The following is a 24475-nucleotide window of genomic DNA, read 5'->3' as shown; positions in this document are numbered from 1 at the left end:
AATTTATAAACAAAATCTGATCTAATACAGCATCTTACAACATCTTTTTATTATTGATGAAGAAACAAAGGCTTGGAAAGCAACTGCAGATGGTTGTGGGCACTTGTGGTAGTTTCAACTGCTATAGGCTACTAGCTCCTTAGTTTCAGAAGGTAAAGGCAGATAGCCCACAAATAGTATGATTGCTCCAAGTAATCAAGTTTTCTTTTAGCTCAGTATTTAACTTTGTCTAGAATCTGACCTTCTTCCTGTGGTTCAATATAGCAGGCAATACATCCAAGTTCCATGTAGCTGAATGGAGGAAGGGATTAACAAGGGGCAAAGAAGATGAACTAGCTCTTTCTTAAGCAGGGGTTTTAGGAAAGCTACTATGTAATCACGATGGTGTGATCACTCACCTAGAGCCAGACATCCTGGAATGTGAAATCAAGTGGGCCTTAGAAAGCATCACTATGAACAAAGCTGGTGGAAGTGATGGAATTCCAGTTGAGCTATTTCAAATCCTGAAAGATGATGCTGTGAAAGTGCTGCACTCAATATGCCAGCACATTTGGAAAACTCAGCAGTGGCCACATGACTGGAAGAGGTCAGTTTTCATTCCAATTCCAAAGAAAGGCAAGGCCAAAGAATGCTCAAACTACCACACAATTGCACTCATCTCACACGCTAGTAAAGTAATGCTCAAAATTCTCCAAGCCAGGCTTCAGCAGTACGTGAACCATGAACTTTCTGATGTTCAAGCTGGTTTTAGATAAGGCAGAGGAACCAGAGATCAAACTGTCAACATCTTCTGGATCATGGAAAAAGCAAGAGAGTTCCAGAAAAACATCTATTTCTGCTTTATTGACTATGCCAAAGCCTTTGACTGTGTGGATCACAATAAACTGTGGCAAATTCTGAAAGAGATGGGAATACCAGACCACCTGACCTGCCTCTTGAGAAACCTATATGCAGGTCAGGAAGCAAGAGTTAGAACTGGACATGGAACAACAGACTGGTTCCAAATAGGAAAAGGAGTATGTCAAGGTTGTATATTGTCACCCTGCTTATTTAACTTCTATGCAGAGTACATCATGAGAAACGCTGGACTGGAAGAAGCACAAGCTGGAATCAAGATTGCCAGGAGAAATATAAAAAACCTCAGATATGCAGATGACACCACCCTTATGGCAGAAAGTGAAGAGGAACTAAAAGCCTCTTGATGAAAGTGAAAGAGGAGAGTGAAAAAGTTGGCTTAAAGTTCAACATTCAGAAAACGAAGATCATGGCATCCAGTCCCATCACTTCATGGGAAATAGATGGGGAAACAGTGTCAGACTTTATTTTTTTGGGCTCCAAAATCACTGCAGATGGTGACTGCAGCCATGAAATTAAAAGATACTTTCTCCTTGGAAGGAAAGTTATGGCCAACCTAGATAGCGTATTCAAAAGCAGAGATATTACTTTGCCAAGAAAGGTCTGTCTAGTCAAAGCTATGGTTTTTCCAGTGGTCATGTATGGATGTGAGAGTTGGACTGTGAAGAAAGCTGAGCGCCGAAGAATTGATGCTTTTGAACTGTGGTGTTGGAGAAGCCTCTTGAGAGTCCCTTGGGCTGCAAGGAGATCCAACCAGTCCATTCTGAAGGAGATCAGTCCTGGGTATTCATTGGAAGGACTGATGCTGAAGCTGAAACTGCAATACTTTGGCCACCTCATGTGAAGAGTTGACTCATTGGAAAAGACCCTGATGCTGGGAGGGATTGAGGGCAGGAGAAGAAGGGGACGACAGAGGATGAGATGGCTGGATGGCATCACCGACTCGATCGACAAGAGTTTGAGTGAACTCTGGGAGTTGGTGATGGACAGGGAGGCCTGGCGTGCTGTGATTCATGGGGTCGCAGAGTCGGACACGACTGAGCGACTGAACTGAATGAACTGAACTGAATGTTTGTACAGTATTTTAGTACATCGTCACATCATCTGATGACCTCTGTGTTTTTATCCTTTTTTTATAGGCTCAGGGAGAGTCAAGATATTCCTCTCAGCAAGTGGTAGAGCTGGAACTAGAAAACAGATCTTAGGAAACCAAAGGTTTCTCTAGGGAAAGACAGTTCTTAATTTCAGTAAAATTAGTTATCTATGTGGAGAGGCCCACAGCATCCTTTGACTTCACTGTCAGACAGCAGATAAAGTAAGACCGAAAGAAACGAAGGCAAATCATTTTGCCAGTTTTTGGTAATCATGGAACTCAGTCAACACTGCGACTAGTAGCGGCTTTATAAATGACTACGATTCCCAGGATGCCACAAGGTACGGCAGGCAAGACTTCGACTCCCAGCATGCTGTACTCTGGAACTTCCAGTCCCAGAATGCAACGCTCCTCCTTGCTCCCAGAGTCCATGAAGACTACAATTCCCGGCATGCAGCGCCGCCCCCAGTTTCTGGCGCCCCGCTGGACCCTGCTTCGGAGAGACCTTTTGGACTCCAGAGGGCGGGCCCTGGAGTCCCAGCCCCCTCTGGGGGTAGTGTCTGCGCGGCAGTTCTGGTCCGTTGGGCCTGTTCAGACGAAACCTCGAAGGGATGGGCTGGGGCCTGGGCCGGGCTTCTCCCAGGCAGCGTTTGAGGCAGCCCCAATGGGGCCCTCCGGGGGCCTTCCTCCCTTTGAACTGCGGTGGCGGGCGGGCTCGCTGTATCCTGCACCCCTCAGAGTAGGGGCCGCCATCACCATGGCCACGGCTGCGAGTCGGCCCTGCCCCGGAGGGTCGCGGGACATCCTGTGGCGCGTGAGTGCTGCGCGCACCATGGCAGGCGCTCGTTACCTGCGGGGGTCTGGCTGGTTTAGGGGCGTCGGTAGCGCGTGCGCCATGGGCGGGGGAGGGGCTGGCTCTACTGTAGCGTGGGGAGCGCGTGGGGAGGGGGGAGACCCGAGTGAGTGGTTTCGGGGTTGTGCGGGGCATCCTGAGTGGAAGCTAGTTATAGTAGGGAGGGGCGTGCTGAGGAGAGCTGGTTACAAGATGTGTGTCTGTGGGGGACGTCCTGAGTGCAAACTTGCTACTGTGTGAGAGAGGGGTCCTGAATGGAAGCTGGTCATGGTGGGAAGGATGACCTGCATGGGAATTGGGGCGGGGAATGGGAAAGAGTTGTATGCCAGGGAGGTGTACCTACTAAGTGCAAACATCCTTAATTTGTTGATTACTTGGGATAAGAAGCGGGAAAGAATATCCGGAATCGGGAAGACAACAGCTGGACTTGGGGTCTAGGTAAAAGCAGGACGGGTATTTTGTCAAATTAGAGGAATGTGGACACTGTGGGCCGGAGGTGAGGAGGTACTTCCTTGTGGAAGTTTAGTCAACAGTTCTGCATCCCCTCTGTGGCGGGCAAAGAGTAACAGGAGTAAGATCCCTTTTGGAACAGTGCTTATACCCTGGCAGCACTGCCATCTACTTTGTTCAGTTCAGTTGCGTCTGACTCTTTGCGACCCCATGGACTGCAGCATGCCAGGCCTCCCTATCCATCACCAACTCCCGGAGTTTACTCAAACTTATGTCCTTTGCGTCGGTGATGCCATCCAGTCATCTCCTCCTCTGTCGTCCCCTTCTCCTCCTGCCCTCTATCTTTCCCAGCATCAGGGTCTTTTCCAATGAGTCAGTTCTTGGCATCAGGTGGCCAAAGTATTGGAGTTTCAGCTTCAGCATCAGTCCTTCCAATGAATACTCAGGACTGATTTCTTTTAGGATGGACTGGTTGGATCTCCTTGCAGTGCAAGGGACTCTCAAGAGTTTTCTCCAACACCACAGTTCAAAAGCATCAATTGTTTGGTGTTCAGCTTTCTTTATAGTCCAACTCACATCCATATATAACTATTGGAAAAACCATAGCTTTGACTAGACAGACCTTTGTTGACAAAGTAATGTCTCTGCTTTTTAATATGCTGCCTAGGTTGGTCATAGCTTTTCTTCCAAGGAGCAGGCATCTTTTAATTCCATGGCTGCAGTCACCATCTGCAGTGATTTTGGAGCCCCCCCAAAAAAAGTCAGCCACTGTTTGCACTGTTTCCCCATTTATTTGCCATGAAGTGATGGGACCAGATGCCATGATTTTAGTTTTCTGAATGTTGAGCTTTAAGCCAACTTTTTCACTCTCCTCTTTCACTTTCATCAAGAGGCTGTTTAATTCTTCACTTTCTGCCATAAGGGTGGTGTCATCTGCATACCTGAGGTTATTGATATTTCTCCCGGCAATCTTTATTCCAGCTTGTGCTTCATCCAGCCCAGCATTTCTCATGATGTACTCTGCATAGAAGTTAAATAAGCAGGGTGACAATATACAGCCTTGACGTACTTTTTTCCCAATTTGGAACCAGTCTTCCATGGTTGTTCCATGTCCTGTTCTAACTGTTGCTTCTTGACCTGCATACAGATTTCTCAAGAGGCAGGTCAAGTGGTCTGGTATTCACATCTTCTTGAACAATTTTCTTTGTATCCCAGGTTATTAATACTAAATCTTGCCTGTTCTTTACAACCTTTATTATCGGCTATCGATTTCCTACACATTGTGCATCAGAAAGATGGCTGCAGTTTTTCTTTTTCAAGCTTTCTTATTGCCACTGCCTTCCTCAGACACTGAAGTCTTTGGGTTGGGCCGTTGGTGTGTGCTTCCTCCTGTTTGTCTGCTGCCTGCCTCTTGTCCCCTCTGATCCATCTTCAGTGTAGCCACCTTACAGACACAAGGGTGTTTTACTTTCCAGAGATAAATCTGATTGTCACTTTTGCGCTTAAAATCCCTGAAGATCTTTTCTTGTGTTTATGTATTCAGCAGTAAATCTTGGGCCTCTTATGAGGGGGGGTGTGTGTGTTAAGTCGCTTCAGTCGTGTTCGATTCTTTGCCATCCTATAGACTGTAGCCCACCAGACTCCTCTGTCCATGGGATTCTCCAGGCAAGAATACTGGAGTGGATTGCCGTGCCCTTCTCTAGAGGATCTTCCCCACCCAGGGGTGGAACCTGTGTCTCTTATATTTCCTACATTGGCAGGCAGGTTCTTTTACGGCTAGTGCTATCTGGGAAGCCCATCTCTTATGAGGTGGGCACTGATAATTCAGACATGAATACAATGAAGTAGGTGCCCAGTTAGGAGCCCATATCTAATCATTGTAAGCACAGTTGCAGTATATACATGATTCCTGTAATATGTATACACTTTCAGATATTGACATGTTTATCAAACCTAGGGAGACAACTGTAAAGTGCTGTGAAATACAGCTGTAAACTAAATGAACCCTTCACTCCCCAAAGTGTGGTATTTAATGTGACATCTGATTCTGAACTAAAACAGCAAGCGTTCACTGATAGGAGAAAATTCTGTAGTGGTGTGTAATATTGTTAATAGTAGTGACAATTGGAGTTTATAGACAGCTGCATGGACTGTAATCTGGGTAAATGTTAGTGATTAACATCCTGTATGAAAAGATAAGATTTGCATAACTGAAATAACTGGAATATAACTGACTTCACGATTGAGGGATTTTGTTTATTTAATTACAGGTGTTGGGCTGGAGGATAGTTACAAGCATTGTCTGGTCAGTGCTGCTGCTGCCCATCTGTACCACAGTATTTGTAATCTTCAGCAGCATTGATTTATTTCATCCTATACAGTGGCTGTCTGGTAAGTGATATTCAGTTTGGGGATAACAAATTTACAGGACCCACTTTTCGACATAAAAATTGCATTACGTTTTAAATTTATTTTAGTGTCTGTATTGAGAGTGGCAAAAAAAAAATTCACTCTGAGGTTCTTAAGCCATTCCCTGCCTAACATAGGCATTTTCACTACATAATAAGATCACAAAACCTGTCAGAGACTGTTCACAGAAACAAAGATCACTAGAGACAACATTAATAAAAACTTAATTTTGTTTGTCATTTCTCTTTAACAGCTTTATTGAGGAAGTGAACCTGTGAGCTTTCTTTTTAAGGAAGTGAACTAATACTTTTATATATTTAAAAATTATAGATAGAAAATATGACATATCTTTTAAAAATTTTTTTCTAAAATTAATTCTTCATTTCTTTATTGTGGCTGATAAGAAAGATGAAAAGAGAGAAAAGGAGGAGACTAAGGAACATAGAGTTAAACTGATTAACAAGAAGGAAAAAAATTGTAGCAGGCTAATGCTTCTCAAAATTCTTGGAGATAATAAAATTAGTAAATTCATCAAAGTGCAACTACTTTATGTTAATAATAGCTACCAATTATTGCTGCCTACTGTGTGCTAGGCACCATGCTAAGTACCTTAAATACATTCTTTTCTTTTTTTTTGTCCACTCCTCATCGCATATGGGGGTCTTACTTCCCCAACAAGGGATTGAACTTGCACCCCTTGCATTGGAGAAGTGGAGTCTTAACCACTGGCCCACCAGGGAAATCCCAGGATGTTACTTGTTAACCTTCCTATTAACACAATCTTGTATGATAAGAATAAGGTAGTATTCCTACTTAATTGAGGGACCTGAGACTCAGGTTATAAGTCTGTGCAGAGACACAGCTAGTAAGTAACTGAACTAGGATTTGAATATTGGTCTGTGACTTCAAAGCCTATGTTTATTCCACTCTGCCACACTAGAATTTATTTTTTGTTGTTGTTTTTTTTTGATTCTTGAATATGTATTTTTTACTGAAAAAATCATTTATGAATTAACATACAAAATGTACAAACATATGAGTAAATAATGTAATGACAAAGGGCTATATTTTTGTGAAAAGTGTTTTTTAAAACATCTTTAGATTTCAGTGCAAAAATGTACCCCTGGCACCTCTTAAAACATAAGAGCAAGCTCAAAAAATCATAGTGATGGAAATAAGCTAGTTCAGTGTCATCGTCATTGGTGAGTGGATACCATCAGTCCGTGTGGCTGGCGTTCAGCTATAGGTGTTTGTGGTGGAGCAGCTCTTAGGGGAGGCCCTGTATTGTCAAAATGAATAGCTTTGTGGACACTCCCCCCACCACACCCGCCCTGCCCCCCCCCCCCCCCCCGCAAAAAAAAAATCAGTGTGGAAGAAAACTTTTCCTTGCACACTGCAATCAAAAGACAAGGCTGATTTAAGGGGTCATCCATTTGATAGCCTTAAGGAATTTCAGCTGCTAAAATATGCGCAAGGTCACATTTGGTTCTTGTTGTTTAACATGATAATTTCATGCTATCAACAGCACACGGGGCTGGCTGTGGTTTTTTTTTTTTTTCTTTTACGTTTCCCCACTTAGTTTAGTGGATAAATGATTAACAGTGCACAGTAAGAGATTTCACACAGATTAAACAAACTCACACATGATTGCAAGATGATTTAAGTCACCCAACTTCCAGCCCTGGAAAGACACTCTAGAATTTAAAAAGAGAAATGTTCCCAGAGTAGATTTTGAAGCCTTTTAAGGTCTCGCTTAAGGCTAAAAAGCACAAATACTCTTGAAATTCTTCCTTTCCCCACTCCCCTCCAAAATGGTAACAATAAATTTCTTTTGCTTTGAAAAGTGAGAAGTATGTTGTTAATTTAATTTTTCAGAAGAAATGCCAATTTTCAAAGAGTTAAAAGCTTTACCTTATGGCCTTTGGAGAGAGATTGCTGCTAAAGAATTGAAGTCATTTTAAGTTTTTTGTTGAGACACATCAGTCACTCACAGTCAGATGAAGTTAAGCCATAAGCTAGTACCAGGGTGGCAGGTATTTCTGTAACCACCTTGCCTGTGTCTGCGTCACTCATGCTTGTCTAGTTGCTGCTGCTGCTAAGCTGCTTCAGTCGTGTCCAACTCTGTGTGACCCCAGAGATGGCAGCCCACCAGGCTCCCCCGTCCTTGGGATTCTCCAGGCAAGAACACTGGAGTGGGTTGCCATTTCCTTCTCCAATGCATGAAAGTGAAAAGTGAACGTGAAGTCGCTTAGCCATGCCCGACTCTTAGCCACCCCAGGGACTGTAGCTCACCAGGCTCCTCCGTCCATGGGATTTTCCAGGCAAGAGTACTGGGGTGGGGTGCCATTGCCTTCTGTAGTTGCAACTTAAGAATATTCAATATTGTAATCTAGAGCCATTACCAGTTGTTATGGATTGATACTTCAGACAAAACCTTTTTCCCATTTCGTGGCCCATGGGTTCTTTAATTGTAGAGTCCCTTTTTCTCCAGATTGGATTTGATTTATGCCATTTTTCTTATCAAATATTACTTGTCTGCTTCAACTTTTGCTTCATAAAGTCTTTACAGAAAAATTTAGTCCTTCCTTCCTTATTTCCAGCCACATGAATTAGTTATTTCACTCTTTTAGCTCAGTGTAATGCTTGAGAAGTTTACTTGTGGATGCTTAATAATTTTTCAGTAATTTTGGTCAATGAATTAAAATTTTAAAAATAATTGGCCTCATTTAGTCTATTTAACAAACATATGTCCGTATTTTTATTTCTCATTCATGTTTTTAGGCATAATATATACATATTTTAAACTGTCACATTTTTTAGATGGAATATTGATTGTTGAACCACTCTAAAATGTGAATGTATTAGTATTTCACAGGGATGTCATGAATTTTTATTTTTAATTCTGTTCATTTGATTGATTTACAGATTATTCTATTTCTGGAAATGTTACTTTTTTTAGCTATAGGGACTAACTGCATTTAAGAAGCGATCTGAAAAATATTTACATTTTAGAAAGAAACTTTGTTGGTATATTACTAAATGTGGTACTTCTCTGTTTCACATGAAATGTATTTGCATATGGTATTATTTATCTGATGTTATCATATGGGTCATCTAAAAGAAATTCTGGTATATATTAAAGATAAGTTTTTAAATTAAAATTAGAGTTGTGGTTCAAGAACCCCTTTTTATTGCAGTATACTAAACGTGACTGAATGAACTCACTAATTCATCTCTCTTTTGTTTTAGCTTCTTTCAATGATCTGTATAATTCCTACATTATCTTTTACCTCCTGCTGTTGTCAGTGGTAATTGTAATAATAAGTATTTTCAATGTGGAGTTCTATACAGGTGAGTTTTCAAATGTTAACCATCTTTAAAATACCTGAATTTATTTTACTAAGAGCAGAAATAATGAATTTTGTATGTGGATGTGTACATCAGAGGCTGTATTTTGTGTCAAAGTTTTAAAATGTATACAGAATTATATACTTTTGAGTGCCTTACTGTAAAATTTATTTAACTGGTACTTTCTCTGATTTTAAAAAATAATTAGCACTCTTAGGACAAATTGTATGATTCCACTTCCATATGTGAGGTAACTAGAGTAGTCTCGAATTCATGGAGATATGAAGTAGAATGATGGCTGCCAGGGACTCGAGGGAGGAAGGAGTGGGGAATTGTTTAGTGGACGCAGAGTTAATAGACACAGGGGGAGACGGAAAAGTCTGGAGATGGATGGTGGTGATGGTTGCGCAACAATGAGTGTACTTAAAACTATAAACTTAAAATGGTAATTTTTTAATATGTATTTTATGACATTAAAAAATTTAGATGTTTTAATAGTTCACAGCTAGTGACTAAAGTTGTGATTCAGTGGATATATTATAAAAATAACTCCTTTATAGAGTAGGAGATCAAGACCAGATGATTTCTGAGGTCCTTTTCAAATATTGAAGTTTACAATTCTGTGATTTTGGAACAACAAAATTTAAAATATCATATGTTTTGCCTTGGGAGAGTCACCTGCTAGATTTTAGAGTTTTTTACTTTTTCTCACTTTCTCTCCTTGCTCTTGCTGCCTTTTCAGATTCCTTAAGTCTGACCTTGAGGTAAAATGAGAAGATTTTTCTTATACTTCTTTTTTCCACTATAACTTAATTCCTCTTTTTAGCTCTTTAGTACTTCCTGGCTAGATATGATATACAATTTCACATTGTTCTCTGGGTTTTAAAATATACCCTTTTCCTTTGCTTTTCTAATCGCTCACTACTTGCTAATGGATCTCTTTTTCTATTCAAGCCATCTGTAGAACCCCTTGGCTCACAGCTAGCTTTTTTGGTGGGGGGCGGGGGTGGCAGGCCTGTGCTACATGGCTTGCATGATCTTAGTTCTCCAACTAGGAATTGAATCTGTGCCCTCTGCAGTGGAAGCATGAAGTCTTAACCACTGGACCACCTGGGAGGTCTTCATCTAGTCTTTAAGCCTGACTAGTCACTTTGGCTCATTCCTTCAGCGTTTGTTATGCAATGCATTGTGTAGGGTTAAGAGATGTTTGGTCCCAGTTTTCCCCAAGAGGTCACAATTAATGTTGAGACAGTAATACACTGGATAGTAGGAGAGTATAGAAGAGCACCATTTGCCCAGCATGTTGAACTTCCTGAGGAGATGACATTTAAACCAGGCCTCGGAGGGTGTGTATATTAAGTAGACAAGGAAGAAAAATGATTTTCCAGGGGAAAGATATAGCATATAAAAAGGTTTAATGACATCAGAAGGTTTGGTATATGTTCAGAGTATAAGTCAATTACACAGTCAGTAGGTCTTGTGGGCACTACTGGTAGGGAGGGAAAGGTGATAGCATCCTCTTCTCCAAATTGTGAAGCACCTCAGCCGTCTCCCTTTATGCTTAGTTTTCCACCATACTTGGCGTGTATTAAATACTGTAAGAGTTAAACGAAGAGTGTACAAAGATAGGTCACGGAACCCTGTGCCAGCTGTTTTCAAAGGCCAGCAGTCCTCACCTCCTACCCACTCTTGCCTACCCCAGTTCACCTTGCAAGCGTTTATTTTAGTGTTCAGTGTTTTCATTATTTACCTAGTTTGTGGTTTATTTTTCCAGATGAACTATATATTGTCAATTCAAAACTCTGAAATAAGGATAACTTGCTGGAAGACAGGCACTATCTTAAAATTATTGTTTATTCCTTTATGGCAGTAAGGGGAGTGCCAGGGTAGGCACTATTTGAGCTGTCCGGAAATCTTAATTAAAAAGAATTGAAAAATGTTAATCATACTATCCTTAGATTTTATCTCTGGATTCTTTGGTTTTTCTTCTTCTGCGTGTATCTCTATTTACTCAGCCTTTTTTCAGATTATTTTGACTTAGAATGTTTCTGTACTGTGTTTTATACTGACTTGGCTTCTTCCTGCCCTTTGGAGTATTTATGCAAGGAGGGGAGGGAAGAGTTTAGGTCCCCTGCTTTATATGTGGAGGATTATAAAGCCACAGTCTTGTCTTTTGTTTTCAGTTGTGCCTTCCATTCCCTGCTCAAGGCTGGCACTGATAGGGAAGATCCTTCACCCGCAGCAGCTCATGCACTCCTTTATTCACGCTGCAATGGGAATGATGATGGCTTGGTGTGCCACAGTGATAACCAAGGGCCAGTACAGCTTCCTCGTGGTTCCCTGCACTGGTACCGAGAGGTAATGTTCCGTATATTTTTTATAAGGGCCCTTGTTTAGTTATTAATCCAAAGGTGATCTGTATATATTAATAGTTTATGGACATTCTTTACTTTCCAGACTTCTGTTAAAAAGTGCTTTCTCACGTACATCAAATGTTTTTGATGTTTTATGTTTGTTGAATTCAACAGTTCTTTTTAAACCATTCTGTGCAAGGTGCTGTGCTAGATGCTGTTGGATTTATTAGGATGATTTACGTATATATGGACTACAAGCTCCTTCAGAGTTGAGAACAATGGATGATGTAAGACATGGATGCAAATGAATATATGAGGAGAGGAATAGAAATGTGTGAGAAATAGGATGTAACAGGAAGGAAAATGAAATGTGCAGATAAACCTTGTGGGAGTTCAGAAAGCAGGGAGGGATCTGTACATGGCTTCTAGGAGGAGGTGGCATTTAGGTTGGGGTTTGAAGGAAGGATAATATGGGAAGAATGAAAAAAAATTTTAAATAATTACAACTACCTTCTTCAGTAGAGCACTTTTATAATTTTGAAACATACATAGTTCTTGAACAGATGACATTGATATAAATATCAAGTTGATATTCTGACTTTAAAAATAAAAAAAGATTTCTGGAGTAGTCTTTAAGTCCTCAGTTAGCCATTGCTTTTATACAGTGTTCATGACTACTGAATACTTGATTTCCTTTTGTTCCCCAGTTACTGTTATATAGGGCAGGCTTTTTTCCTAATGTGGTAAATGTTCCTTAGTGAAAGGGTTCCCAAGAAGGATTGCCTCCTTATAAGAGACAACACAGAGAGAATCCCAAAGTTACGGCATCTCTATCAGGTATATAGCCTTCATTTAGAGTTCTACCTAGCCCAGATATAGTTTACCAGTAACTCAAAAGCACCATTGCTTACTGTCAGAGGAGACATTCTTACCCTTATCAGATTTCCAAATGAGCAGAGCTAGAGTTATGTTTTTTGTTTTGTTCTTAAAATGGGAAGATTTATTAAGGTTTTTCTGCAAAAGTAACAGCCAAGCCCATGCTTCTTAAGAGAAGTGATTAGCAGGAGAACCACAGGATGCTTCTTAGTTTTAACTAAAGGTCAAATTCTCATGCATCAGAGGAAAGGGTTTTGTTAATCTTTTGCCCACACTTAACCTGAAACACACCCTTATGTTAGAATTTGGGGATTTCTTAAGTAATTAAGTCAAAGCTTTGGCTTCAGTAAATATTGAGCCTAAATGGTGATGTGTCCCTGGCTATTGAATTAATAATCTAACTTTTCCCTTTCAGCTTAGATAGTCCTGCTGTACAAACCTGCTTAAATGAGTATCACCTTTTCTTCCTACTGGCTGGAGCATTTATGGGCTATAGCTATAGCCTCCTGTATTTTATTAACAATATGAACTATCTTCCGTTTCCCATCATACAGGTAAGCTGTCATTTTAGCATTTCCTTGTATCAGAATTTGGCTGGGTTAAAATTGCCCTGGTGATTCTTTATATAACTGGCCTCATCTGATTAATTCAAGATTTGATCAGTGAAACTTAGGACTGAGATGCTCAAAATGGCATTTGGAGGGGAGATCTTTGTCTTCATGAGACTTGAGTGTCTGGGAGCAGGGAGTTACCCTTCCTGTTGCATCTCTCAGAATACCGCTTTGCTCCACTCTTTCCCTGCTTGCTAGGAAGTGGCAGCTGCTGTGACCAAGCAGGGCTGGGGGAGGGTGAAGATGACACGCATGCAAAGTGCCTCTGTGCAGCTGCCAGCTTCTTTTTGAACCTAAGAATCTCATTAGCTTGAGGATGTACAAGTAAGTATAGAACATGTCAGTTACATTCTGAATAAATAAAACAGTCTGATTGGTTTGAGTGGGATAGTTTAGACTGTCTTTCACTTAGGTTTTTAAAAAGCTGCTAATTTGGTAGAAGCTGTCCGCTCCTCTGGCAGGAGAGAGAAAGGTAGGTTGAGGTTTCTCCAGTGCCACCAAGGCTCTCCGCAGAAGTTGCCACTGTTCTTGACTGTTGTTATTCGCTTCATTCCTGCTCTATGGCATACTGATTGCTGGGCTTTGGAGTGAAACTGTCAGAACCAGTTCCTTCGCGCTAGGACCCAGTCTGGGAGGGAGAGCGTAGGGGAGGGATGTATAGATAAATGATATGCCGCGAGAGTGTAAATATTAGTGTGGTGGATTAGGGTTCTCCTGGTTTAACTGAAGTTTCCACATGCCTGTTGTATTCTTGAGAACAATCCAGTGAAAATGCACCTACTGCAGAGAGATAGTGCTCACAGGCAAGACTGTGGCGCTTACCTCTCTGCTGTCTGTGAGCCTATGACAGGGAGTCCTGTTACCAGTTCTTCCCATCCTGTGAAGGTAAGTTAAAAGCAGAGGGCCATCTGTGCTACCTCAGAATTTCACAAGGAGAAAGATCCCAAAATCCTGCATAGAAATGTCCATGGTGAATCATCTTTAATTCAGACATCATTAAGAATATAGAAAATGAAGAAAAGAAAGTACTAGAGAAAAATTAGATTACTCCCAAATATCTTGCTCCTTCATGGACTTCTGTTGATAGTGAAAGCCTGTTTAACATCACAGATGTGTAAGGGAGTGAACAAGGAGAGTCCAGTATTGATAGTACTGATAAATTATTGTTTATACCATGTAATGCACATTTGTAAAATTTGACTGCTAAATTTTTTGTAATTTCTTTTGATAAACTTTTGGGTTCATTCCTGTGTATTTTTCCAGACCCTTCATTGTACATTTATAAATATAGTGGCTGTAATATTATATATTTGATGGGTTGGGGTTTTCATAAATACTTTTATTTTGCGCATATTGTTCAGTAACTACTTTTTCATGTAACAATATGAAAAATTAGATCTCTTTAAAAATATAGTATTTTAACCAATTTGCTGTTAGTCCATTAGGTTGTTTGTTTGTTTGTGTTTCCTTTAAACTTGCTTCTGCTACAAAACTCAGTTCTGTTGCCCTTATTAGATTCTTAATGGCTGACTGATAGGGAAAAGCACAACATTGGTGTGGAGTAGGATACAAAGAAATGAATAAATGCCAAGATAGGCTTGGTAAGTTATACACCAACAAGACTATTTGAAAGATTATTAAATGAGATAAGATTTATAGAGCCTGACACATAGTGAATATTTGAATAGGTAAAGGATAGCTCATAGCCAAATCACAGAAGAACCCAACAAGGAATTGAAAAGCATGTCACCTTAGGAGCAAGAAGAGGGTAGATTAGCTTTCTCTGTGTATCTAACTGCTCCTGTAGCCTCTCTGGACCCTTGTAAGTGATGGTTGAGGTGAGAGCTGCAATGGTAATAGTATAGGAACTGTGCCCTTTTTATTGGAAGGTGAAGGTGAGGTAGTGGTAGCTCCCAGTGACTGCATGCAATGGGTGCAATTCTACATCTTGGACTTTGAAAGTATTTTAATAAACCCGGATACTTCAGGCTGTATGGTTAGTGACCAAGTATTCATTTCACCTGGGCTGCTTTTTGTAAGATACTGTTGGAATCTGCAGATATGGTATGAAGACAAAAACCTCTGCCTAAGGGCTTTGCTGTCCTTCTGCTTCTGAAATCCTTAAAGAAGGACCAGCCCTAATATAAACACAAAGGAAGACTAGAATTTGGGAAGTCCATCTTTGGTTCTTCAGGTTTCCTCAGATCCTCTCCAGTAATATAAAAATATTTTTCCCATTGGCATTTTTAGGGTACACAACCCTTGTTTCACAAGCAGTGTAATTTTTTCTGTCTTGATTCTTTACTCTTAGATTGTTAGTGTTGGAAGGTACCCACTGAGGAGCTGTTTAGCTGGTTCAGCCTTATTCTCTCTCAGATAATTAGATAGGTGATGAGACTTACTTAATGTTGTAGTAAGAAAAAGGCAGAAAAAGGCAGTATTACAGCTCAGGTCTCCTGATTCTTAGGCTTGTGTCTTCTTTACTACCTCCTGTTTTTCTGCAAAGCCCATGTGAAAAATTTTAGTGTAGAGGCATTATACACTGTCTTTAAGGTTTCAGGCTCTGAAGCCAGCCAGCCTGCCTTAAAATCACAGATTTTTATTTTGCTAACTGGTAACATTGGTTAAATTACTTAACATCTCTGTGCCTTGGTTTTCTCAATTGTAAGATGGAAATAATAATAGGGGGTTGTTGTGAGGTTTAAATGGATTAATACATTTAAAGTGCTTGGAATAGTACCTGGTATGTGGTAAGTGTCCAAAAAGTATTAGCTGTTAATTATTATGTAATTATTATGTTTTTTTATACTTACTCCATCTTGATAGTCCTTACTGTATATTAGGTTGGTGAAAAACTAATGGCCGTTTCAGACCATGAATTTTAAACCATTATAACTAGGCTGAAACACATCTTTATTCATCAAAATAGGAACCATTACAGTTGACACATTTTTGCCAACGAGAAATAAATTTGTTTACTCCTGTACTATAAAAATCTGTGCTTTGGGATCTAACAAATTCTTGGAAAGCATTTTCTGCCTCTTGCTGGTTGTGGAAGCATTCTCCCTGCAAAAAATTCTCGAGATGCTTTAAGAAATGGTGGTTGGTTGACAAGAGATCAGGTGAATATGACGAATGAAGGAAAACTTTGTAGCCTAGTTCTTCGAAGTTTTGAAGCGTTGCTTGTGTGACGTGCAGTCAGATGTTTGGGGGAAGAACTGGACCCATTCTGTTGACTGTTGTGTTGCAGTTTTCAGTGCATCTCGTCGATTTGCTGAGCATACTTCTCAGGTGTAATGGTTTCGCCAGGATTCAGAAAGGTGTAGTGGATCAGACAGGCAGCAAGGCGCCAAACAGTGACCATGACCTTTTTTTGGTGCAAGTTTGGCTTTGGGAAGTACCTTGAGCTGCTTTTCAGTCCAACCACTGAGCTGGTCTTTGCTGGTTGTATAAAATCCCCTTTTTGTGACTCATTGTAATCCGATTGGGATATGGTTTGTTGTTGTGTAGAATAACAGAAGACAACACTTCAAAACGATGGTTTTTGAATGTGCAGTCAACTCACGAGGCACCCGGTTATCAAGTTTTTTGACCTTCCCAGTTTGCTTCAGATGCCAAATGATCATAGAATGGCCGACTTTGAGTTCTTTGGCAGCTTCTTGTGTAGTTGTAAGAGGATCAGCTTCAGTGATCCTGTCAGTTGGTTGTTGTCAACTTCTGATGGCTGGCCACTGCACTCCTCATCTGCACGGCTTTTGTCTCCTTTGCAAAACTTCTTGAACCACCTCTGCACTGTACTTCATTAGCAGTTCCTGGGCCAAATGCATTGTTGATGTTTTGATTTGTCTCTGCTGCTTTATGACCCATTTTTTATAAGAAAATCGCTCAGGTTTGCTTTTTGTCTAACATCATTGCCCTAGTCTAAAATAAATACAAAATAAACAGCAAGTAATGAATCATAAGCAAAAAAATATATAAAGCGAGAAATACACCTTAAATGTAACCACATTTATTTAAGAATGTATTCCAATATCAAACAGGAAAGTTCAACAATGCAAAGCCACAGTTACTTTTGCACCAACCTAATAGATTGATAGTTAATTTTCTCATTTCTGATGTTATATAAATGAGATGTTGTATAAGAAAGTATTAAATATTTTAACATCAGAGATAGTTGATTTTTTTTTTTTTTTACCTCTGGAATAGACTTTGTCTTTTTATGTGTGAACTGTTGTGTGCTTGCTTTAGGATAAAGTAGAACCTTTCTTTGAATGTGTCATTTGATTCTGGTTTTCTTTTTTTCCACAGCAATACAAGTTCTTACGCTTCAGGAGGTCTCTGCTCTTGCTAGTTAAGCATAGTTGTGTGGAATCACTGTTCCTGCTTAGAAATTTCTGCATTGTGTATTATTTTCTTGGTAAGAATTTCTCCTTTTTGATACAGCGTATGTATTAGCTCACAGCTCAGGAAATGTCAGTTAAAAAGCTGTTCTTAATTGTATTCACATATTTCCTACTGATGCTGGGAAAGATTGAGAGCAAGAGGAGAAGGGGATAACAGAGGATGAAATGGTTGGATGGCCTCACTGACTCAATGGAGATGAGTTTGAGCAAACTCAGGGAGATGGTGAAGGACAGGGAAGCCTGGGACGTGGTGCAGTTCATGGCATCACAGAGTTGGACACAATTTAGCGACTGAACGACAGTAATTAGTCCAACTGATTGCTTGTTTAGATTAAATGTTTATATTTAGATTGAAACATTCAAAGACTAGTTAGTTGAGAGAATATTGTTAAAGAAAATGTGGCGTATACATGTAATGCAGTAATAGCCTTAGAAAAGAAGGGAATCTTGTCACATGCTACAACATGGGTGAACGTTAAGGACAATATACTAAGTGAAATAAGACAGGCACAAAATGACTACATTATCCCACTTAACGAGGTATCTAAACTAGTCAAACTGTTAGAAACAGAGAGTAGAATAGTGGTTGTCAGGGGCTGGAGGGAGGGGAGAAAAGGGAGTTGTTCAGTGGATAAAGTTGTTCATTTGCTAAGCTGTGTTCAACTTTTTGCAACCCAGTGGACTGTATGTAGCATGCCAGGCTTCCCTCTCCTTCACTGTCTCTGGGAGTTTGCTCAAATGTCCACTGAGTTGGTGATGCCATCCAACCGTCTCATCCAATGTTACCTTCTTCTTTTGCCTTCTGTCTTTCCCAGTATCATGGTCTTTTCCAATGAGTCAGCACTTCACATCAAGTGGCCTAAGTTTTGGAGCTTCAGCATCAGCCTCCAATAAATATTCAGGGTTGATTTCCTTTAGAATTGACTGGTTTGATCTCCTTGCTGTCCAAGGGACTCTCCAGAGTCTTCTCCAGCACTGCAATTCAAATGCATCAGTTCTTTGGTGCTCAGCCTTCTTTCTGGTCCAACTCTCACATCTGTGCATGATTACTGGGAAAACCATAGTTTTGACGATACGGACCTTTGTCCGCAAAGTGATGTCTTTGCTTTTTAATCTAGGTTTTTCTAGGTTTGTCATAGTTTTCCTTCCAAGAAGCAAGCATCTTTTAATTTCATGGCTGTATTCACTGTCAGCAGTGATTTTGGAATCTAAGAAAATAAAATCTGTCACTGCTTCCACTTTTTCCCCTTCTATTTGCTATGAAGTGATGGGACTGGATACTATGATCTTAGTGTTTTGAATGTTGACTTTTAAGCCAACTTTTTCACTCTCCTCTTTCACCCTCATCAAGAAGCTCTTTGGTTTCTCTTCACTTTCTGCCATTAGAGTGGTATTATCTGCATATCTAAAGTTGTTGATATTTCTCCCGGCAATCTTGATTCTACTTGTGGTTCATTCAGCCCAGCATTTTCCATGATGTACTCTTTATAGAAGTTAAATAAGCAGGGTGACAGTGTACAGCCTTGATGTATTCCTTTCCCAATTTGGAACCAGTCTGTTGTTCCATGTAGGATTCTAAATGTTGCTTCTTGACCCACATACAGGAGGTCAGGAGATAGGTTTCTCAGGAGACAGGTAAGGTGGTCTGGTATTCCCATCTCTTTAAGAATTCTCTATAGTTTGTTGTGATCCACACAGAGGCTTTAGCATAGTCAATGAAGCAGAAGTAGGTATTTTTCTGAAATTCCTTTGCTTTCTCTATGATCCAATGAATGTTGGTAACTTGATCTCTGGTTCCTCTGCCTTTTCTAAACCCAGCGTGTACATCTGGAAGTTCTTGATTCATCTATTGTTGAAACCTAACTTGAAGGCTTTTGAGCATAACCTTGCTAGCATGTGAAATGAGTGCAACCGTGTGGTAGTTTGAACATTCTTTGGCATTGCCTTTCTTTGGGATTGAAATGAAAACTGACCTTTTCTAGTCCTGTGACCACTGTTGAGTTTTCCAAATTTGCTGGCATATTGACTGAAGCGTTTTAACAGAATCATCTAGGGATTTAAAATAGCTCAGCTGGAATTCCATCACCTTTACTAGCTTTGTTCAAAGTAAAGCATCCTTAGGTGCATTTGACTTCATACTCCAGGCTGTCTGGCTCTAGGTGAGTGATCACACCATCGTGGTTTTGCGAGTCACACGACTGAGCGACTGAACTGAACTGAAGACCTTTTTTGTGTAGTTCTTCTATGTATTCTTGCCACCTCTTCTTAATCTCTTCTGCTTCTATCAAGTCCTTACCTTTGCTGTTCTTTATCATGCCCATTCTTGCAAGTGTTCCCTTGATATCTGCAGTTTTCCTGAAAAGATCTCTAGTCTTTCCCATTCTGCTGTTTTCTTCTACTTTGCATTATTCATTCAAGAAGGTTTTCTTATCTCTCCTTGCTATTCTGTGGAACTCTGCATTTGTTTGGGCATATCTTTCCCTTTCTTCCTTGTTTTTCACTTCTCTTCAATGGATATAGAATTTCAGTTTTACAAGGTAAAACAGATCTGGAGATCTGTTGTATGACAAGGCCCCATATAGTGTTTATAAACTTAAAAATGGTTATGATGATAGATTTTTTTTCTTTTTTTATGATGATAAGTTTTATGTGTTTTTATCTCATAAAAAATGTATTCTTTAAAAAAGAAAATATTATATATCATTTGGTCATTATAATAACATATTCCTTTTTATAACATTTTTGTAACTTGCTGTAAGTTCAATCCTAAAGAAAATAAACCCTGAGTATTCACTGGAAAGACTGATGCTGAAGCTCCAGTACTTTGGGCCATCTGATGTGAAGAGCCAACTCACTGGGAAAGACCCGGATTCTGAGAAAGATTGAGGGCAGGGGGAGAAGGGGGCAACAGAGGATGACATGGTTGGACAGCAGTACCAACTCAACGGACAACGGACATGAGTTTGAGCAAACTCCAGAGATAGTGAAGGACAGGGAAGTCTGGCGTGCCGCAGTTCATGGGGTTGTAAGGGTCGAATACGACTTAGTGACTGAACAACAATAACTGATATGACAGAAATATCTTGTTGCTCAAGGAATATTATGGGGCGTCGCAGGTGGCTCAGTGGTTTAGAATCCGCCTGCCAGTTCAGGAAGGTGCAAGAGATTCTGGTTTGATCCCTGGGTTGGGAAGATTCCCTGGACTAGGAAAGGGCAACCTGCTCTAGTATTCTTTTGCCTGGAAAATTCCATGGACAGAGGAACCTGGTGGGTTGCAAAGAGTTGGACATGACTGAGCAACTGATTATACACACAAGTAAATTATAGAATATACTAACGTGAATTTCAAGCACAAAGATGCAGCTTATTTAGTATAATGAACAGTACAAGTTGAATGGAAGACTTTAACGCAAATAGCAACACATTAATGTAAACAAAATCCAGCATTCTAAAATAAATACTCTTTTCAGACTGTTTCTGAACATTTCCTGGTCCTACTTTTTTCTGTGGAATAATTTTATAAAATTGTTCTATTTGTGTATAGGCCATTCTGTTGTCTGCTGTTAAAATTTTTAGTTAACTATTAAAAGCATGTGGAAAAATGGATTGTTGTCATTTTAATGTTAACACTTTATTGTTTTTTTATTAACCTACTGCAGTCAGGCTGGTACCCTTTGGGCTGACATAGTAGCTGTGTCAGCATAGCCATGGTCAGCTAATTCTTCTGTCATTCCAGTAGTGTTTCATTCAGATTTTATTTTCAGTATTAACACTTTTCCTTTCTTTGTTGCACTTTAGTCTTCTTGTCCAGTTTCCTCTTTCAGTTTTTCGTTTTTGTAAAATGTCATGAGCATTTATCATGGGAGATAAGGAGGCAACACAACTATATGCTTTGCTGTCTGTGCCAGAACTGAGATGTGACCCATCACTAACAGACTTTGAAGAAAAGAAGGTCCAGCTGTTGTCTGTATGTGATTTGTGTGCTACTGAAAAGCTAGGGTACTATATTCAGTTGCATACAGCTGATGCCAGTAACTGAAATTTGAATTGTGTTGTTGAGAGCTGGCGTTATTTAATTAAACTATAGTAACTGAAATATGTATATGTTGGACCTGTGAAAAGCAAGGACTGTCTAGAAATTACTCTCTTTTCCTGCCCATTCCCAATCCAACTCTAGCATTTTGACTGAGGTCTTTGTGTCCACTTGGTCATCTCATCAGTCTCATATTCCAAAGCATAATGGTTTATTTTGTTAATTTTATATGATTATAGCATGGCATTTTTTTTCTTCCCCCTCTCAGGTCATATTCCAAAAGCTTGGATTAGCACTGCCATGGACCTTCAGATAGATAAGTAAGTGTCACATGAAAAGTCTAATTTTAATTATCTTAATTGTTTCTATCCTTTATGTTTTATTTAAATTTAGCTTTTACATGAAAGAAAATTGTATTCAGAGGCTTCCCTGGCAATCCAGTGGTTACGGCTTCATGTTTTCAATGCAGAGGGCATGGGTTCGATCCCTGGTTGGGGAACTAAGATCCCACATGCAGCATGGCCAAAAAAATATTATTGAAAGAATTGTATTCATTTTTGAATATATATATATAGTTCACATAATTGAAGTCCCAGCGGTATATAGAAGGGTGTACAGTGACTGTTGGACCAGTTTCAGTCACCCAGTTCCTTTCCCCCAAAATAAGCAGTAATGATTCCTTTTTCGTTAGATATAGCTTTTATATAAGTGGACTTGAGTTCTACAGGCATGCCTCTCTTGCTTCTCTCCTCAATAATCATTCTATGCTATGTTATAGTAGAGAAGCACCATACTGTGGTTTTACTGTTAATTGTGCCTGTGCGGAAACCAGATTTGAGCTGAGTCATGTGGCCAGCTGAAGCTCCTCAGTAGCAGTGCAGTGACAGCACTGGGGCTTTTTGTTCCAGTTGTTTCCCCATGCACTTTGCACTTTAATTTTTATTTGGCAAAAAAATACAAACTTCTCTATTACTGTTTGTTCTTTTAATTATTGGTTATTCCACCGTGATACTTTTTGTATGATCCTAATTACTACCACTTAAAAAAAAATAACACTTTCATTGTCTTTTTAAAAAATATTTCTTTACTTATTTGACGGTGCCAGGTATTAGTTGTGGCATGTGAGATCTAGCTCCCTGACCAGGAATCGAACCTGGGCCCCCTGCATTGGGAGCATGGAATCTTAGCCACTGGACCACCAGGGAGGTCCCTTAACTACTACCACTTTTGAGAAGTGAGAATATTGACATTTACGAATATTTGAGATATTATGATTTCTGCACAGTAGATTTCATTTCCTAGCTTGTAAAAGTTTCTTGGTAAAATTTACTTTTGTCTTCTGCTTAATCACTAGATATGAAACCAAATGGGCAGGTTACTTATTATGTTAGCCCAGATTTTAAACTTGGCCAAATAGAAAAAGAATGATATTTGATAGACATGTAACATAATGCTTTTTTCCTCTTTTCCCTTAAAAAATGTTTTGCTTCTATGGCAGTGTATGGTATTATGGTCTTAACGTTGGCCAGGACCTCAGTAATGTTTATTTAAAAGCATAAAAAAACATTATTTCCCCCCTTCCCTCTCCCAGCCTCAAGGAGTGTCAAATACTGTGCTGGGCACCCCTAACATAAACTGTTGTAAATCACCTAAAAGCCCTAAGAGGTAGAAGAAGAGATTATGCTACCATATGGATGAGGAAACTGAGGGTAGGTTAGGTCAAATGATTAACAAAATCACAGCATTTACAAATAGCAGAGTCAGAAGTTCCACTCCTGTTTTCACAGTTGCTAAGTGTCTGTTTGTAGAATTATGATGATGTTGCAAATTGAGCTGTTCAAGGTTTTGGTAAGATTGCCTGTGTTCTCTTTATTTAGCATTCTAACAGAGTTTCTTAAATTGATTTAAAAGTAGAGTTTGTTATTTTTAGATAGTACTTTGTGCCCTTAACTATTATGAAACTGTTTATGCATATGCGGATAGAGTTGAAATCTGGTCCAGGAGAGGTGCTAATCTTGTTGAATGGTTTTTAAGTATCAGGCTACAAAACAACAATACTAAATTGTACCCAGCCTCTCGGGGAGTCTTCCTCTGTCATAGAAAATGACACTGAGGATTTGAAATGCAAGAAACTGAGAGCTAGTTTAGGCCTACTCTTCCCTCAAGGCTCCCTTGTGCACTTTGTAAGAAAGTATTAGTGAGAGAACTGTATAGAGTACAAAAGAGGAGGAGTTTGTCACCATTACTGTTTAGAAATAGGATTTGCTTCTCAGCCTGGGGCCCCAGGTCTCTTAAATGCTTAGACTGTAGTCTTCCCACAGGATTAAATAGTGATTTCTGTTTTCATAGGCAGTTTCATAGGCCTCTTGACACTGTGAGTGGCCTCTTGAATCTCCCGTTGCTCTACCACGTCTGGCTGTGTGGTGTCTTTGTCCTGATGACCTGGTACATCTCATGGCTGCTCTTCAGAATCTATGCCACAGAGGTCAGTGCTGAGTTTCTGTTGGTGCTTCTCTGTCCTGGAGCGCAGAGGTTTATTTTTGGTAGCACACTCATCAGCATGCTGTTGTGCCCAAAGCCATTTTGCGAAGTTGGGTTTTGGTTTTTTCCTGAGACTTCACAAGAAATGTGTCAGTTATAACCATCATTTAATTATAGTGTTTTTTGTTTTTGTTTTTTCCTGAGGAAAAGTATTAGTATTTATAATGTTAGAAAACTAAACTGAAAGAACAGTTGGTTAAACTTGCTATGAGTTATCTCTAGTGTAATTCTCTTTGGAAAGTTTCCATTTCTCTATTGAGTGTATACTAGATTGGCCTGCATTTTAATTAATTTTATATGCTATTGATATAGGTACTATTAAAATATTTAAATATAAGGCAATAAAAATACATATTCTTTGAAGGACATTTTAGAATTTATATTGAAGAAATGATTTTAAATGAATAGGAATAGCATTGTCTTCATCATTCAAATGTTCGTCTTAGAAAATGAGTGTTTCTGTTTTATTTTACCATTTCTGTAGATTTGTATCCTTCAGTGGCTTCAGAGAATTTTTGTTTCTTAAATTTGTTTCTATTATTGGAAGCCAGGGATCCAGTAATTTTGGGAAAGTAACATTTTAGAAGGTAGTGTATTTGAGTATATATAATTTTAATGCTGGCTGTTTTTGTAAGGAACACTAAAGATG

At 39.6% G+C, this 24475-nt stretch overlaps 1 protein-coding gene across 2 annotated transcripts in view; it reads left to right on the top strand.

Moving 5' to 3' along the window:
• Positions 1 to 2670: 2670 nt before the first annotated feature.
• Positions 2671 to 24475, top strand: part of NDC1 (NDC1 transmembrane nucleoporin) — a 59778-nt gene continuing 37973 nt past the window's right edge. For both annotated transcript variants that reach the window (XM_042248275.2, XM_004001995.6), the window contains exons 1-8: positions 2671 to 2762; positions 5522 to 5642; positions 8910 to 9011; positions 11192 to 11366; positions 12654 to 12792; positions 17158 to 17266; positions 21554 to 21605; positions 23635 to 23770. In XM_042248275.2, coding sequence (XP_042104209.1) covers positions 2706 to 2762; positions 5522 to 5642; positions 8910 to 9011; positions 11192 to 11366; positions 12654 to 12792; positions 17158 to 17266; positions 21554 to 21605; positions 23635 to 23770 — 891 coding nt within the window. In that variant the 5' untranslated portion in view covers positions 2671 to 2705. The remainder of the gene's footprint in view (positions 2763 to 5521; positions 5643 to 8909; positions 9012 to 11191; positions 11367 to 12653; positions 12793 to 17157; positions 17267 to 21553; positions 21606 to 23634; positions 23771 to 24475) is intronic.

The sequence above is a fragment of the Ovis aries genome, chromosome 1 (genome assembly GCF_016772045.2).
Source record: "Ovis aries strain OAR_USU_Benz2616 breed Rambouillet chromosome 1, ARS-UI_Ramb_v3.0, whole genome shotgun sequence".
Taxonomy (NCBI): Eukaryota; Metazoa; Chordata; class Mammalia; order Artiodactyla; family Bovidae; genus Ovis; species Ovis aries.
This window is presented reverse-complemented; position numbering and strand designations above follow the sequence as displayed.